Source organism: Cherax quadricarinatus, chromosome 64 (assembly GCF_038502225.1).
Source record: "Cherax quadricarinatus isolate ZL_2023a chromosome 64, ASM3850222v1, whole genome shotgun sequence".
In the NCBI taxonomy this organism is placed as follows: Eukaryota; Metazoa; Arthropoda; class Malacostraca; order Decapoda; family Parastacidae; genus Cherax; species Cherax quadricarinatus.
The window spans coordinates 9,980,043-9,998,153 of NC_091355.1; the positions used below are offsets into that span (position 1 = coordinate 9,980,043).

At 37.4% G+C, this 18,111-nt stretch overlaps 1 protein-coding gene across 12 annotated transcripts; it reads right to left on the reverse strand.

Annotated features, from left to right (window-relative positions):
* Positions 1-5,624: 5,624 nt before the first annotated feature.
* On the reverse strand, positions 5,625-15,246 carry LOC128700013 (radical S-adenosyl methionine domain-containing protein 1, mitochondrial). 12 transcript variants are annotated; one of them, XM_053792913.2, is made up of 9 exons: positions 14,923-15,246; positions 14,655-14,761; positions 14,343-14,499; positions 13,804-14,076; positions 13,080-13,184; positions 12,205-12,348; positions 7,633-7,778; positions 7,042-7,148; positions 5,625-6,429 (listed from the first exon to the last, which is right to left on the reverse strand). In XM_053792913.2, exons 3-9 carry the CDS (start codon positions 14,379-14,381, stop codon positions 5,729-5,731), a joined length of 1,515 nt encoding a protein of 504 aa, XP_053648888.2. In that variant the 5' UTR covers positions 14,382-14,499; positions 14,655-14,761; positions 14,923-15,246; the 3' UTR covers positions 5,625-5,728. The 12 variants fall into 12 exon arrangements, with proteins under 12 accessions (XP_053648888.2, XP_053648886.2, XP_053648891.2 ...); XM_053792911.2 differs by having other exon boundaries at positions 14,648-14,761; XM_053792916.2 differs by lacking the exon at positions 14,655-14,761 and having other exon boundaries at positions 15,052-15,246.
* Positions 15,247-18,111: the final 2,865 nt, after the last annotated feature.

Here is an 18,111-nt window from a genome sequence, read left to right on the forward strand (position 1 = left end):
TTGTCTGGGCTCAACCACATCACTATCTTCTTCATTTAATCTATAACATTAAAACTATTTTCTTTCCACGCTTCAACTGCATGAAGACCAAAGTCCCGAGTGGCGGAAAACTTACCATAATTAAGCCATTGGCAAAAACTGTTCTAGTTTTTCACAAATAAAAAACATACACTGATAACTGCACAATATATTTCAGTTGTTGTCAGGTATTCTTTAACAAATATATTTATAAGTAAAACTAATACAAATGCAAGAGAAAATTGCACTAATGGATTATGAAATCTACAAAAACATTCCGGTAACTTAGGTTTCCCGTGAACTACAAGAAAAATCATATATTGCTGTTGATTATAGAGTAAAACCCATCATCCATTATAAGGTGGTAGCAGCAAGTTGAGGGTCAATGCATCATGGTACTAAACATCGTAAGTGATCTTTATTTACCTCCAAAATTAAGGTCGTTGAAACTCTGGCTTTATAAATTAGAGGTTAGTATGGATTGCATAAATAAAAACGAAAAAAATAACTATAATAAACAAGAACTTTAGAAGTTTCGATCTTAAGGATAAGCTGTAGGAAAGTAGAGTTATCATACCTTACCTGGTAGCAGCTAGCCCTGCCTGCCCGGCATCATATAAATTTTCTATCACTATGATTATAGACCATTATTATCTATGTTGTCCTTGTACACATACGACGACAAGCCTCAAAACCATGTTAAGAAAAAAAAGAACATCCCAAGTAAAAATCGTCCGTGTTTTTATTACAACAAGGACTCAGTGGGTATAGTCACTGTCTAACTTGGGGTTATCCAAGGACCTAGATAATTTACATATATGTCAAACTACATATGATAATGTGTACCTGTACCTAAATAAGCTTACTAACATTTGTACAACCGCATTGTGTGGTGAAGAATTATTCAATTATTAATCCTCGAGGGACAGTAACCCAGTAAAGCATTAGCTTTGTGATTTATTTTCATAAGTCACTGCGTGACTGATTTTCATTGAGATCCATTTTTAGGTCCTCAGGATGCGACCCACAACAGTTCGACTGGCTCCCAGGTGTCTATTTCCTGCTGAGTAACATAGGTAGCAGGTGCTACCTGGAGGATGATGGGAGACTTGTCCATAAATCCCGCCTCGTGGAGGGTTCAACCCCACGTTCCAGCTGGAGTCAGTCAAGGTTAAAGCAATACATATATTTGTCTGTAACACTCATACTGCACAAGGGGAGTTTTCTGTTATACTCCATCACACAGGACGTTACCTGTTATACTCCATCACACAGGACGTTACCTGTTATACTCCATCACACAGGATTTGACCTGTCATACTCCATCACACAGGATAATTTTTCCTGTCATACTTCATCGCATAGGATGCTTTTCTTGTTAAATTCCTTTACAAAGGATAATATTCTTGTTATATTCCATCACAAAGGACAGTTTTCTTGTCATTTTTCGTCACAGAATGGGTTTCCTGTCTTATTCTATCACATTACATTAACTGAGAGCGCGCTAAAACTGCAGGGGTTTTCAGCGCTCCCTAAATGGGAGGCATTCAGGTTTGATCCAAGGACATATACAATTCCTGTTTTTACAATTCCTTGGATCAAGGACCGTTCACCTGCATCAAGGAGCAACTCCCTTAAGGGTTTACCCGTCATATTCTAACATACAGGATGAGTTTCCTGTCTTATTATGGAGGATGACTTTTCCATCACATTCCATCGTGCAGGAAGGTTAGTAAGTTAATTTTGGCACAGGTACAGTTTTTGAATGTTTTCAATTGACTTGCATACTGCCTGAAATGCACCGCATGTTAAGATTTCGTTCGGATTTTTAACCCCGGAAGGTTAGCCACCCAGGATAACCCAAGAAAGTCAGTGCGTCATCGAGGACTGTCTAGCTTATTTCCATTGTGGTCCTCAGTGTTGTCCCCCAGGATGCGACCCACACCAGTCGACTAACACTCAGGTACCTACTTACTGTTAGGTGAACAGGACAACAGGTGTAAGGAAATGCATCGAAATGTTTCTACCCCGCCGGGAATCGAACCTGAGCCTTCCGTGTGTGAAGCGAGAGCTTTGCAACTTTCTTTTGTGTTTAACAATATTTTATTACATTTAAACTACATTTTATAATACAGAAAAATAAAGCTTGTTAACTCCTAATGGCTGTACGAGGTCTGGGAAATAACAGGTAATCATTTGATTCAAGGAAAAAAAAGTGTAGCTCCATTTTCCTGGATGAAGAACCCTCCACCACCATAAAGGAACCCCTCTTTAATAGTTGTCATCCTGTTGCGACGCAACAAGATGACTAGGAACATTGCCAAGAACAAGAAAAAGCCTTGACTGCAAGGTTCTTTTGTTGCCAGATTTACTTTGATGGACCGCCAAAGTAGAAGAAGACTTCTAACCATTTAAAACACGGTGGTTCTCTCTGAACACAACGCTAGCATTAGTTTTTACCTAAAATTTTCATGTGACATGTTGCAAAGAAACAATATATTAAATCTCATCTATTTTGGACTCAGTGCACCTGTTTCCTCCTCTCAGGTGCGTAATAGTGGTCATATCCGATCTCTCTTCCTTTATCACACTGGATACCAAATTTTATAGAATTTTTTGTGCGATTTTTTGACGACTGATCAGTATTTTGTTATGTTGACTCTATAAATGAGCTTAGTTATTCATAGCAGCAACAGCTACACTAGGTGTTTGTCAGAAGGCAAAATACTAATCACGCATGTCAATTTATTTTGTTGAATGATAACTCGTAATGAAAATATTCATAATATATGTAAATACAAATAATCTCAGAGCAACATTATACCATATTAAACGCTACAGAAGAAAATAATAATAATAATTAATAATGATTCATAATGATAGAATGTTTTTACAGAGATGGGCGCTGTATGACCCTAGATATATAGTGATAGACAGTATATTAACCTATGTGACATGTCACAATATCTTATTGATGAAAATAAGATACCAGATATACCAAGCAAATTTCCTAAATTTGCTTGTAAGAGATAAGTGAACTGTAGATATGTAGATATAAATCCCAAAGTACCCCTGTTAACCCTTTTCGGGCCTAGTTCCTAGGCCTTTTGTGTATCCATATAGTACTCTTGAGCTACCATCCACAGGATGGATACCGTGTGCTCAATAAAGTTGCCACTTCGGTGGAAAAATCTAATTCTGAACCTGGTGGGTTTAGCGCTTAGTTTTCATTATAATAATGTATATTGATGAGTAACAAATTTAAAATAGTCATTTGAATGGCACTTTCTGTTAATGTTTGAATTCCTCTCATATCAATAAATCCTCATATACTGTAGTTTCTCACAGCTCCATCCACTCTTCCATGATATCTTTTTTTTTATGGTATGAATGACCTGATGAAAATGTTTTTCATGCTTTTCACTCGCCTCCCAAATCTGGTCCAGAATCCAAGTGTGAGTGGATAAGTATACTTTAAACTACAGTTTAAGGTATATTGTGCACCTTAGCCTTCTACATTGTTTAATATAGAAGGCCAGTTGTTTATTGGCTTTTGTTCTTAATGTCACCAGAAACCTATGTGCTACAAAGCTAAAATGCATTTTAATAATTATTTTGTCTTTCATTTCTTTAGTTGCAGTGCTGTATGACCCTGGTAGGTTTAGCGCTTCTTTTTAATAATAATAATAATAATAATAATTTCTTTAGTTATCAGTGACCACCTAATGTGTAGGCTAATAAATATGGCAGTAGGCGTATTGATTAGGATACAGTAAATTGCACTCTGATACAAAAATCAAAACCTCAGCACAGAATTCATTAGGACCAAAGTCACTTCGGATACATAATTTTTTTAACAGTAGTTTTGATGGGACACGTGTTATGGGCATGTAAATAGTATATTAAACACGTATGTAGATTTCACCTAGGATAATTCAATAAAGTCAAAGAGTGGAACTTATTTCCATCAGGCCTAGGGCCAGCGTTGTATACCAAATGTAACAAAAAAAGTCAAGAAACTGTACAAGCTCAACTAGTAACTATGAGACTATAAGCTCTATTGGTAGCCATGAGTTGGGAAACAATCTACAAGCTTTACTGCCAGCCATGAGACTAAAGATAGTAAAAGCTCTACTGACAGTCATGCATTGGGAGACAGTCTACAGGCTTTACTAACAGCCATGCATCTAAAGACAGTCTACAAGCTCACGTGCATATTGCATCTCGGTAACATAGTCCAAGCATCTGTATTGTACACCTGCATTGCCTCTACATCTTGAGGGTCTTTAGGTATAGCTAATAGGCCTTTTTTAGCTTGATTGCAGGAAAGGGGCTGGAACATCATTGAAATATGTCTAATTTTTATCATATTGGAGTGAAGTGCTAAACCCATTGGGGTCATAGCACCTGGGAAATAGGAAGCAGTCAGGTTTGATGTGGACTCTTGATCCAGTTATTTGGATCAAGAGTCCATTGAGGGAAGTAAAGGTCATACAGCACATATGGAAATGGAATGTAATCAGGTTTGATCTGAGCAAGCAGAGGGTAACTCACATCACTTGGACTGGAGTAGAAACAAGCATTCACTGATCAAACTGCATGTGCTGTTGAAGTGTGGGGCAAGGTAACACTTATGAAGAGATTCAGGGAAACCAGTTAGCTAAATTTGAGCCTTGGAGATTGTTAGTACAGTATAGTGCCGGCACTTTGAAAAAGGAGTGGAAATGTTGCAACTCAGACAGAAAGAAAACAGTTCGTTGTCCTCTAAGGCAGACCAATGCTGTTACCAGCAGTTGTGTTTGTGGAACAATACTGAAAATAGTTTAAAAATAAGGGCTTCCTGGGAGATTGGTAGTGTGAATAGTGGCTGAATCTGCTTATCCTTAACATCGGTGTGTCCAGGGGCCCAACAAAAAATTATTTCTGCTTGCTAGAAATTTGGCATAACCACTGTTGTATACATAGCCTGATGAGATGCAGGGTATAGTCTTATTTCAGGATAGCTTGTAATGCACTTTGAGTCTGAAAAAGTGAATGAGGTGGACATGGTTGTAATGTGTATGAGAGCAATGATGACAATGACATATAACTCCTGTAAAAAATCTGGCTGCTTTTAGCAAATGTCCTTGTATTTGGATAGACAGTTATGTATCCTACTCTATATTTTATGAAGAGATTGTTAAAGAAGTGGAATTTAATTCCTTTTTATTGTTTCTACCACTATATTTTTGGTAACAGATATATATCAAAGGTTAAGATCTTAACTTTTTTAAAAACCTAAGACCTCTCAACAAAGCCATAGTGCATGACTTATTTTCACTAAAATTCTTTCCTTGGATGCATTCGCCTACAAAATTACATTATTAAAACAAGAGATAAACCCACATGGGCCACACAGCTCCATCATAATAACTGACAAATACCTGTGTATCTGTTGTACTGCTAAGTAAACACGAACAGCATGTGTAGAGACGCCCATATGTACTGGTCAAGTGATAAACCAGGTTACAAATATGATTTTAAAAATCTAGAATTTATTGGAATTTTTCAGAGTTTAATAAAATAAAAATGGACAATAGGCAGAATAAAAGGATATGTTTAATGAAATCTTCATACTGTTTATGCCCAAAACTTTATTATTGTATTTAAGAAATATGCTTGAAGACAGTGTTTTATTGACAAGATTTTCTACGAAGTAAGCATTTTAATCTTATATAAATTTTTCCTCTAAAATATTTAATAAATATGGAAGTATAGAGTCTAAAACATTTAATCCAATACTGGTGGCTTTCAAGCCTTGTTTAGAAACACACAATAACTTACTTTCTTGAAGCCACAAAGTTCTTTCATGAAATATGTCAAAAAGAGAAATTTGTGGCAAGAACATGCTCCATTTTTCTGCAGTTATTCCCTCACTTGTTCTTAGTCCTGAGGCCATATACTCACTAACAATGTCAAGTACTGTCTGAGCAGTAACCTTTCGTACCCCAGATCCTTTAATTTGAACTTCTCGTAACCAGTTTGCTGGATCTGCAGCATTAACTCTGGCTTCACGAATTGTGCAACTGAAGAAATTTTTGGAGAGTTGGATTGTAGGGTTAAAAGAATTCTCTTCATAAATTCTAGAACCACTCCACATTTTATCTTGTTCAGAGCACTTGCTGGAGTATACATTATAAACCACATTATTTTTTTCAATGGTATTCTTGGGCACTACTCGACTGTGAGCTCCTGGACCAATACCAATGTATTGTAAGCCTCGCCAATATGATTTGTTGTGAACACTTTCAGCTGAGCACCCATGGGCAAAATTGGAGACTTCATATCTCTTAAAACCTGAATCACCTAATAAAGACACTGCAACTTCATAAAGGTCTGCCATTTGGTCTGCACTGGGCACTTTTACCTCTCCTGAAAAAAAAAAGTGTTTCACATCTTATTAGATGGTCATACTATTTGCAAAGTTTATGTTACACTCTTTAAGGACACAAACTTCTGGATGGTAAAACTTATTCATATTTTATAAATAAATTTCAACATAATTACACAAAAGAAGTTATCAGACTGTGTGGTATAATTTACTTTTAGATGCAGAACAAAAGATATGATGGAAAGAATAAAAGTCACAGTAGTGTTGCTGTAACAATTCATAAATAACTATCACCTTTAAAAGGCAAATACAGATAATGTTTTGGTCTGTCCTTGACCAATATCAAGTTACAACTTATGAAGGATGGAGCAAAATGTTAGTTATGGTGAATGATGAAAAAATACAGTATGATATTGATACAATTTTTACTGATGCACAACTGGATAAATATTTAATTATGTGAAGAGTCAATTATGAATAAAAATTTCAAGAGATAATGATCAGGAAAATATATAAAAAAAAAAAAAAAATCTTGATAGTGGACTATGCTTTATGCATTACACATTGTAAAATAAAGCCTTAATGCTTGAGATTTTAACCTTCAGTAGGTATCAGAAACCAGAATAATAAAATACTGGGAAATAACAACTAACCTGATAGATGTTGATTAAACAGCTTCGTTCCACGCTCCAGTGTCAACTGATACAATGATATGTGGTTATCACAGAAGCTCAGTATGGTCTCCAGCTCTTTTACCAAACTGAAATAAAACTGCTATTAATTTGTACCAAAATGAATATTAGTATGCTACTCAATATAATTTCTTATACTCGCCATCTCATACCAAGGCAGGGTGGCTCAAGAAGGAAACCCATTCACCATCATTCCTTCAACAGCTGTTTTGCTAGAAATGTATAACATCACAATTCAAATGACTCTCTGAACTGCCTCTCCTCACTCATTAAACCTTCAAAATGCACACACGGGACTTCACACCTCCAGGACTCAAGTCTTGCCAACCAGTTTTCCCAAATCCTTTTATAAATGTTACCACAGTCATATAAATAACATTTAGAGAACACTAGTATGCAACTTCATATCAATAATATTTAAAGAACATTAATATGAAACCTCTTATCAATATTATCTAAAACAAGTTCAATTATTAATTAACCAGGTCTCTATTTATAAAACCTCATGTATAATGGGCACATTTTTTTATTATATGCTTTAGTTTTACCAACCTTCCTGTAGTCTGATTGGGTCTTCCAAAAATTAGATCAACAGACACTCGACCTGGAAAAAGCTGTTTAGCAATATTTATGCAGTGAAGAGCCTCTGGGACACTGTGGTCACGGTTAAGTAGCCTTAAAGACGTCTCATCAAGAGCCTGAAATAAAAAAATTGAAAGGTAATAGTGTAATAATAATATTACAAAAAAAAAATGGTAAAAAAAAAAAGATTTTTTTACTCGCACGTAGTTCAAGGTTACTCATCCATATTTTAAAATACTAGGCAAAATAAAAGTAACAATATCCTCTTAAAAAGCCAGGAACATTATTTCTTCCAATAATAGGTAGGAAACTAGTTTGCTTGGTAGCTTATGGCAGCACTATGGATGACAAAACTAAACCATACCCCCGGCCGGGATTGAACCCGCGGTCATAGTCTCAAAACTCCAGCCCGTCGCGTTAGCCACTAGACCAGCTAGCCACAATAAGATTCATCCAACTAGGTATATTTCTACACCATAGGAAAGTTAGCACAGGCACCTCTGTGACCACAAATGCAAGTTTTTACAGACGAATCTCCAGCTAGCGTGGCCGTGACGAACTCTAGCTCAAGTCCCTTCACTGCTGTCAACATGACTCAAGAAATCGTAGTGACACGATTGCAAATAAACCATACCCCCGGCTGGGATTGAACCCGCGGTCATAGAGTCTCAAAACTCCAGCCCGTCGCGTTAGCCACTAGACCAGCTAGCCACAATAAGATTCATCCAACTAGGTATATTTCTACACCATAGGAAAGTTAGCACAGGCACCTCTGTGACCACAAATGCAAGTTTTTACAGACGAATCTCCAGCTAGCGTGGCCGTGATGAACTCTAGCTCAAGTCCCTTCACTGCCGTCAACATGACTCAAGAAATCGTAGTGACACGATTGCAAATAAACCATACCCCCGGCCGGGATTGAACCCGCGGTCATAGAGTCTCAAAACTCCAGCCCGTCACGTTAGCGTTACCCCCGGCCGGGGGTATGGTTTATTTGCAATCGTGTCACTACGATTTCTTGAGTCATGTTGACGGCAGTGAAGGGACTTGAGCTAGAGTTCGTCACGGCCACGCTAGCTGGAGATTCGTCTGTAAAAACTTGCATTTGTGGTCACAGAGGTGCCTGTGCTAACTTTCCTATGGTGTAGAAATATACCTAGTTGGATGAATCTTATTGTGGCTAGCTGGTCTAGTGGCTAACGCGACGGGCTGGAGTTTTGAGACTCTATGACCGCGGGTTCAATCCCGGCCGGGGGTATGGTTTATTTGCAATCGTGTCACTACGATTTCTTGAGTCATGTTGACGGCAGTGAAGGGACTTGAGCTAGAGTTCGTCACGGCCACGCTAGCTGGAGATTCGTCTGTAAAAACTTGCATTTGTGGTCACAGAGGTGCCTGTGCTAACTTTCCTATGGTGTAGAAATATACCTAGTTGGATGAATCTTATTGTGGCTAGCTGGTCTAGTGGCTAATGCGACGGGCTGGAGTTTTGAGACTCTATGACCGCGGGTTCAATCCCAGCCGGGGGTATGGTTTATTTGCAATCGTGTCACTACGATTTCTTGAGTCATGTTGACGGCAGTGAAGGGACTTGAGCTAGAGTTCGTCACGGCCACGCTAGCTGGAGATTCATCTGTAAAAACTTGCATTTGTGGTCACAGAGGTGCCTGTGCTAACTTTCCTATGGTGTAGAAATATACCTAGTTGGATGAATCTTATTGTGGCTAGCTGGTCTAGTGGCTAACGCGACGGGCTGGAGTTTTGAGACTCTATGACCGCGGGTTCAATCCCGGCCGGGGGTATGGTTTATTTGCAATCGTGTCACTACGATTTCTTGAGTCATGACAAAACTATAAATTATCTTTTCCCCACTAACACTTTCCTCTGGTTTATGTGCTCTCATGTATACCTTGGTATGATATAAAAAATTTTTGATATCTACTTATTCTTTATATATTTTCCTACATACAGCAATGATATAATCAGAAAGGTTTTCCAAGAAAATAATTTTCTGTACTGTATACTTTTAAATGATTTTATCACATCCAAAATCACAATTTCAAATCAAGCAGTGTCTTTATAATACATGTATAATAAAGGCCACAGAGAAAGTCTCACTATCTACCCCGCCAACTCGTGCCCTAGCATTCTGGTGTCACTGTGCAAAAGTTGCTTTGAGAAGTTGAAGGAGGCTGCTAAGCTAGGTATAACTGACTGCTTAGAAAAAGTAGTCCTGTATGTATCCTTGTTTGCTAAGTGGAATTACATGTGCTCCTTACTTTACAATGGTTCGACTTATGATATTTTGACTTTATGATGGCATGATAGCAATTAATGTTTGTTCCATGCTTCACAACATTCTTCAGTACTAGTGTGCTTTCAGCTGACTACATTACTGGTGAATACCTGTACAACATATCGCTACACGTACTGTATTTGTATTATCCTTGGGTAAACAAGTCAATATACTGTAAAACTTTTTTTGCATTGTACAGTACAGACTCCCCCCAACTTACAAACAAATTATATTCCAGAAGGCTGTTCATATCTTGAATTGTTTGTAAGCCGTTATTTTACCATTTTTCTATTGTTACGATTATTATTTTTATTATTATCATTATTGTTACTGGTCTGTCTCTGCGCCATTGTTCGTTGAAAACTTAAAGACAATACTGTACAGTATTAGTAATGTACTGATACTTTACAGTCTGTTCGTGTGTCTGAATGTCTGTTCGTATGTCCGAATGTTCGTAAGTAAGGGAAGCGTCTGTACTGCACATTTATTAACAGGATAAACTTGTACAGTGGACCCCCAGTTCACGATATTAATCCGTTCCTGAGAGCTCATCGTAAACCAAAATTATCGGAAAGCGAATCAATTTTCCCCATAAGAAATAATGGAAATCAAATTAATCCGTGCAAGACACCCATAAGTATGAAAAAAAAAACTTTTACCACATGAAATATTAAGTTTAATGCAATATAATAATTACAATAACAATAACTATGTACTCCTTGAATTCATGCACATATTTTTCAGCTGCTTTTTGGTCTGAACTGGCAGCCTCACCATGCCTAATCACACTATGTATGCCACTACGATTCTTAAATCTTTCAAACCAAACTTTGCTGGCCTTAAATTCACTCACATCACCACTAGTTGCAGGCATTTTTCTAATTAAATCCTCATGCAACTGCCTAGCCTTTTCACAAATGATCGCTTGAGAGATGCTATCTCCTGCTATCTATTTTTCATTTATCAACACCAATAACAGTCTCTCAACATTTTCTAACACTTGCGGTCGCTGTTTCATAATCACAGTTGCACCTTTTGCAAGAACAGCTTCCTTGATTGCTGTTTTCCTGCTCACTATAGTAGAAATGGTTGATTGGGATTTACTATACAACTTAGCCAGGTCCAACACACACACTCCACTTTCATACTTTGCAATTATCTCTTTCTTCATTTCAATAGTCATTAGCACCCTTGGTCTCGATGGGTTGGCACTAGAAGCTTTCTTGGGGCCCATGGTGACTTATTTTGCAGAAACAAGCACCAAAAACAGTGATAATATGGATAATATGGAATGTACCAAATGTATCCTTAGATGCGCGCACACTGGCTGGCTTGTAAACACTAGCACACATGGGGCAGTTCAGGCCACACGTGGACACGTCTCGTATGAATCATATCGCATACTGAGTTTTGTAACAGGAACCAAGGCAAATTTTTTGCGATATAATGCTTCGGATACCAGATTTATCGGATACCGATGGCTTCGCGAACCGGGGTCCACTGTATTCATTTATTTACTTTTCAATTCTGGTATGTATTTTGTTAGTTACAGTAATTATTTGTTTACTTATTCAGTGACAGTAGTTATTTACCATATCATATTTGTATCAGACTTACGATATTTTCAACTTGCAATGGGTTCATCAGAACGTAACCCCATCATAAGTCGAGGAGCACCTGTACATTTCATGAATGATCATTATCAAGCCATGAAGTAGAGGAAGTCTGTTGTATCATGTTATCAAGGAAAATATGGTTGAGTTTATTATGCCCAGAGGAGAATTTGTCAGTGCATTGTTTGAAATAACACTTAAGCTATGAATGTAATGTTTTTTTCTGTGCCAGTATACTTAACAAAGTCTTTAGGATTTGAAGGTATAGGGAGATCTCAGTATTAAAGGCTGATCAGTGAATGCTTCACTCATGTGATAAAAAAAATAACAAAATTTGTTGGAAACAGCTGTAAAATTACCACTACATCAGTCAGTATCACCAGTGGGAGATGTCATAGGCAGTAATTATCATTATAATGCTGCATTCACAGTAAAGTGCTCAACTCGTATGGGTTATACAGCACCTAGAAAATGGGAGACAATCAGGTTTGATCCAAGCAATGGAATGGTAGCTCAATTTCTTGGATCAAGAGCCCTTCACTAGCATGGCACCCTCATCCTTACTAGAAAGCCATTTTAGAAATCTCTGTTTACCACACTAAGACCAAAGTACTGTAACACTGTTCACACTACCTGCACACCAATGGAGACTCTGTTCACACCAACACTTTTGAAATCTTTCAGTTTATTAGTTTCAAATGAGGTAGGATTTACTTCAAGCGTTATTTCGGCATTTCCTTCTAAGGAGCACACTGCTTGGATTGTTTCCAACACTTTCTGCAGAGTAAAAAGTAAAAAGTGTAAAATTTTTTTATATGAAAGCATAATTTACATATTTTATTTTTTGGTTAGGTACAGTAGTTTTGAAGTGCTCCTACATTAATTCTTATTATTAAGATGGATACAGTATACTGTACCCAGTTATTTTCACAGGTGCAACAATCATGTAATGAATCATATATACATGTACTTACTCCTCTGATAGTTCAAGCCTCATTATAAAAAAAAATTTCCTGTATGCATTTAAATCACAAATTTTAATATAATTAGATTCACTGTTTATTACTTTTATATCATGTTGTTTTTTTTTCAAGATATAGGTGCAAAAGCATGTCTTCTTCAGATATACTAAAACTAAGAGCTAAAATTATAGCCTTGTACAGTATATGTATTATGGAAAACTATATATTTCATCTTTGATACTTGCCTAATATTTTATATATGTATACTTTTTTTTTGTTGTTTATTTTTCAATAAATACAATTCCTTACACCATTATTAATAAAGTATTTGTTTAGCCTAAACAAAATATACATTTAGAACTATTTGGAAACTGCTCAAACAAGTGAAGTATCAGAAGACTTATTATGTGTATACATAATGTGGGCATGAATAACTAGTGAAAGCTGAAAGTGGGAAATAACAATGCTAAATACAGTAACAGACATCTATGAAGAAAATGTAATATAAAATAAAAAATAAACATTTACTATTTGACTTATTCTTACCTCAATCATTTGTGGCCTTGCAAGGGATGGTGTGCCACCTCCAAAATACACTGACTTCACATTAGTAATGTAAGAGTGCTGTAGGCTGTGCTCCAGTTCCTTAACCTGAAATAATATTTCTTATTACAACCAACAGAACTACCATACCATACAAATCTAAAACTGCATTTTGAATGCTGAAAAATGCTGTTTTGCATCAAAGATCCTGAGGGACTTATTTCTGACTTAATACTGTACCTACTTCTAGACTTAGTATGGTTTTACATGTTCCATTATTCCTAGTTCTGCCATTTTTTTTTTTTGTCTCTGCTTATCCATTGTTGCTCTGTAGCTATAGCTGTTGTGAATAGGTGACTGGCCATTATCTACACTTAAACAGATAGGTCAGTACTGGTGTAGTTCCTATAACATTCATGTGTCTTTATCATTATTTTTAACAACTGGATCTTTCTTACACTCATTCTTGATCATATGATTAATATTTACAGTTTTTCCGCTTGATTATAATTTGCTAAATAAATTTTAGATTAGTATAAAATTCAATAAACTTATCTAAGTGTTTACAGATTTACAATAAATTCTAACAGTCTGACTCCAATAAATGTACTCGTAGGAAAAATGTGACTAATTCCTCAGTGGATCTGTATAAAAGATGATGCTACCAACAATATGTTACATACAGTCAGAATATTACTACTACATGTCACTAAAATATTTCACCTACCATGAAATGCTCTAGTGTGTTATCCTGAACAGTCCAATAGGAATTTGGGTGAGGAATGAACTTGACAAAGTTGCAATATGAACATCTCTGTCTGCAGTATGGCCAGTGGACATACACTGATCCATTATTTATATACGATTTTGGGAGAGTTGCATGTGAAAGTCTCTGCTCTGCCTTCTTGAGGTCTTCATTGCTGAGGGTGTGTACGTGGGTTATACTAATGGAACCCACTTTTATAGGGTGCCATTTCCATATACTGTGAAGAACTTTCATCTTAAAAAAAAATATATAAGTATGATTTAACTTATACAACAGGTATATATATGTGATGCCAAAGCATTACATAAAGACACTGAAATGGTTTTATTGGTAAGGTATAGGGATATTAATTCTAACTGTCATTATTAGGATAATAAGCACTAAGTGAAGTATATATTATTTATCAACAGAAGAGATGCTGTTTAAATCCTCATCTCAAACTGCAATTCTTTATTGTATGAAACAAAATGGATTCAGATACAAGTGTTATCAACACTAACCAATGAAAAGGTAGATCTCACAGATAGATAATCAAACATGGAAGAAAAATGATCTGTAAATTAATGAAGGTCAGTGAAATATTGTACACAGATCCTTTCTACTCCAAGTTTAATTTTACATCTATGCAGGATTTATTTATTCATGTAGATTCAGCTTCTGAAACAGGAAAAAACAATGTTTAGAAAACATGAAGACAATAGCTCTACCAATCAAGCAGCTGTATAGCCCTTGTGGCTTAGCGCTTCTTTTTTGATTATAATAACAATAATACCAATCATGCAGACACAAAAACTCCCTCACTCACTCATTACCAGCTAGCTGACTCAGTGGCTAAAACGACAGTCTAGTCTTGAGACTCTCTGGCCGCAGGTTCAAACCCCACCCGTGGTCTGGTTAGCTTACGTAGTATCGAGCCCGGCTTCCCGATGTACGGAGAATATATGTTACCCCAAAGATGGGCCGTGAAAGAAAAGGGAAAAGAAAACCCTTTGTAAATAGAAACAAGAACTATAAATTCTCAATTAGATCAGGTGGACCCCCTTGCCAAGCCCCAGTAAATCGAAATGCCCATACCCTCACCTGAGTTTAGTAATGGGCTTTAGTAATGCCGACTCGGCAGTGATTCCCGAGTTTGTACAAGTGATCTATACAGTTTACAGCCCTGGCGGGGACACGATGAGCATTCACGTTAGGTGGAATACCGCTTACAACTCTATGGAGCGGCCCTATAACAAGGTCCCGGTGAATGGTCTGAGCGGGTTCTTCGTCTTGTTGGGTTTGCAAGGGCCACCGACAGCTTGCAGGTCAAGGCCGACATCACCCAACAAGCATGAGCTGTTCTCTAAGCTTGTCTGCATCACCCGACAAGCCCTTAAAGCAACTTATGTGGCCACACTACAAATGTGGCAGAGAAGCAATCATACCAACTTTAGAATGATAACTCTGACGTCACATATTATATATATATATATATATATATATATATATATATATATATATATATATATATATATATATATATATATATATATATATATATATATATATATATATATATATATATATATTTATATATATATATATATATATATATATAAAACTGGTCAATTAGCAAGAACTAATTTAAAATTAAGTCCTTTCTGAAATTTTCTCTTATACGTTTAAAGATATATTTTTTTTATTAATGTTAACATAAAAAATTTTAATTTTGCACCAAAAGAATTTTAGAAAACTTACCTAACCTTATTATAACAAAAGCAATTTATTTTAGCCTAACCCAACTAAATATATTTTAAATACGTTTACAATAATTTAGTAATAAACAAACACAATCAAATATATTTGTTTCGTTAGGTTCAGAATGATTTTGGCGAAATTATTGCATACACAAATTTTCACTTGTCCTATATGGCAAGATGAAAGTTGCTATTTAAGATCACAAGTTCTGCCTATTCGGCACGACATATATTGAAAGAATGATGAGAAGTATGATTGCTAAACACATTGAATAACATTTTCACAAGCAGTGTCAACATCAACTTAGATCAGGATGTTCCCGTATTTCACAGCTGTTAATTAAACCACTAAAATATATGCAACATTTTGTTTGTTAGGGAAAATGAGAAAACAGTTTGTCAAGCTGGACTTAGACATAGATAACCCGCTACATAGACTGTTGCTCACATGACTCAGTCTTTCCACTATATTATATCAGTCAGGACTTAGCGCTTCTTTTTTGATTATAATAATAATAATAATAATAATAATATCAGTCAGGAGTTTACCCAGAGATATTTCCGGGGGTCAACGCCCCGCAGCCCGGTCTGTGACCAGGCCTCCTGGTGGATCAGAGCCTGATCAACCAGGCTGTTATTACTGGCTGCACGAAATCCAACGTACGAGCCACAGCCCGGCTGGTCAGGTACCGACTTTAGGTGCTTGTCCAGTGCCAGCTTGAAGACTGCCAGGGGTCTGTTGGTAATCCCCCTTATGTATGCTGGGAGGCAGTTGAACAGTCTCAGGCCCCTGACACTTATTGTATGGTCTCTTAACGTGCTAGTGACACCCCTGCTTTTCATTGGGGGGATGGTGCATCGTCTGCCAAGTCTTTTGCTTTCGTAGTGAGTGATTTTCGTGTGCAAGTTCGGTACTAGTCCCTCTAGGATTTTCCAAGTGTATATAATCATGTATCTCTCCCTCCTGCGTTCCAGGGAATACAGGTTTAGGAACCTCAAGCGCTCCCAGTAATTGAGGTGTTTTATCTCCGTTATGCGCGCCGTGAAGGTTCTCTGTACATTTTCTAGGTCAGCAATTTCACCTGCCTTGAAAGGTGCTGTTAGTGTGCAGCAATATTCCAGCCTAGATAGAACAAGTGACCTGAAGAGTGTCATCATGGGCTTGGCATCCCTAGTTTTGAAGGTTCTCATTATCCTCCTGTCATTTTTCTAGCAGATGCGATTGATACAATGTTATGGTCCTTGAAAGTGAGATCCTCCGACATGATCACTCCCAGGTCTTTGACGTTGGTGTTTCGCTCTATTTTGTGGAAGGAATTTGTTTTGTACTCTGATGAAGTTTTAATTTCCTCGTGTTTACCATATCGGAGTAATTGAAATTTCTCATTGTTGAACTTCATATTGTTTACCTAATAAACGAAGATTTATCACACTAATATGTGATAACAGGTTTTCTGGCATATTCAAAAAACAAAGGATCATTATTTTACTAGTGTGCCTCAATGTGACATAATATCCATCGACTTATGACATAATGGGGATTGCCAATAGGCCCCTGGCTGTCTTCAAGAGGGAGCTGGACAGGCACGTCAAGTCAGTACCAGACCAGCCGGATTGTGGTTCACACGCTGGTTTACGTGCGGCCAACAGTAACAGCATGGTTGATTAGGCGCTGATCCAGCACGAGGCCTGGCTATGGAACGGGCCGCTGGGGCGTTGACTCTAAGAATGCCCTCCAGGAGTGGTGTTGTGCAGTACTGAGCACTAGTGTGGGTGTTGTGTAGTACTGAGCACTAGTGTGGTGTGCAGTACTGAGCACTAGTGTGGTGTTGTGCAGTACTGAGCACTAGTGTGGTGTTGTGTAGTACTGAGCACTAGTATGGTGTGCAGTACTGAGCACTAGTGTGGTGTTGTGCAGTACTGAGCACTAGTGTGGTGTTGTGTAGTACTGAGCACTAGTGTGGTGTTGTGTAGTACTGAGCACTAGTGTGGTGTGCAGTACTGAGAACTAGTGTGGGTGTTGTGCAGTACTGAGCACTAGCTACAAGCAGTATTAAAACAGAGAAGTGTTTTTGGGTATGCCCAAATGAGGAAAATCTGTGGACTAAAATCACAAGGGTATTAAAAGAGGACAACATCAAAGCTGCTTTCATAGAAAACCTGGAAGCTTTCTACAACAGATGGGAACATAAAAAGTCTGGGCTGAATGGCACTGCCCTTGATACTGGCCATGTAGTCACAAACTGTAAGGCTGGAGGTGATGTCCTGGTAGTCAGTAAATGTGGGGCTGATAGTGCTGTCCTGGGAGACAGTAATGGTGAAGCTGGAGGTGCTGTCCTGGGAGACAGAAATGGTGAAGCTGGAGATACTGTCCTGGGAGACAGTAATGGTGAAGCTGGAGATTTTGTCCAGGTAGTCGGGAATTGTACGCAGGAAGGAATACATATAAATGACCTCATAGGGGACAGGAGCCATAGTAGGGAAACAAGTGTAGTCAAAGATAAGATAAAACCAATATTGCAAACTAGAAATA

Excerpts from the sequence above, each read along its gene's own strand:
- LOC128700013 (XM_053792916.2), bottom strand. The coding sequence starts at position 14,381 with ATGTTTGATTATCTATCTGTGAGATCTACCTTTTCATTG. Across the intron at positions 14,077-14,342 it reads TGAGATCTACCTTTTCATTG|ATGAAAGTTCTTCACAGTAT; the intron begins GTTAGTGTTGAT and ends TTTTTTTTTAAG. Across the intron at positions 12,349-13,079 it reads CAAGGCCACAAATGATTGAG|AAAGTGTTGGAAACAATCCA; the intron begins GTAAGAATAAGT and ends TTTACTCTGCAG.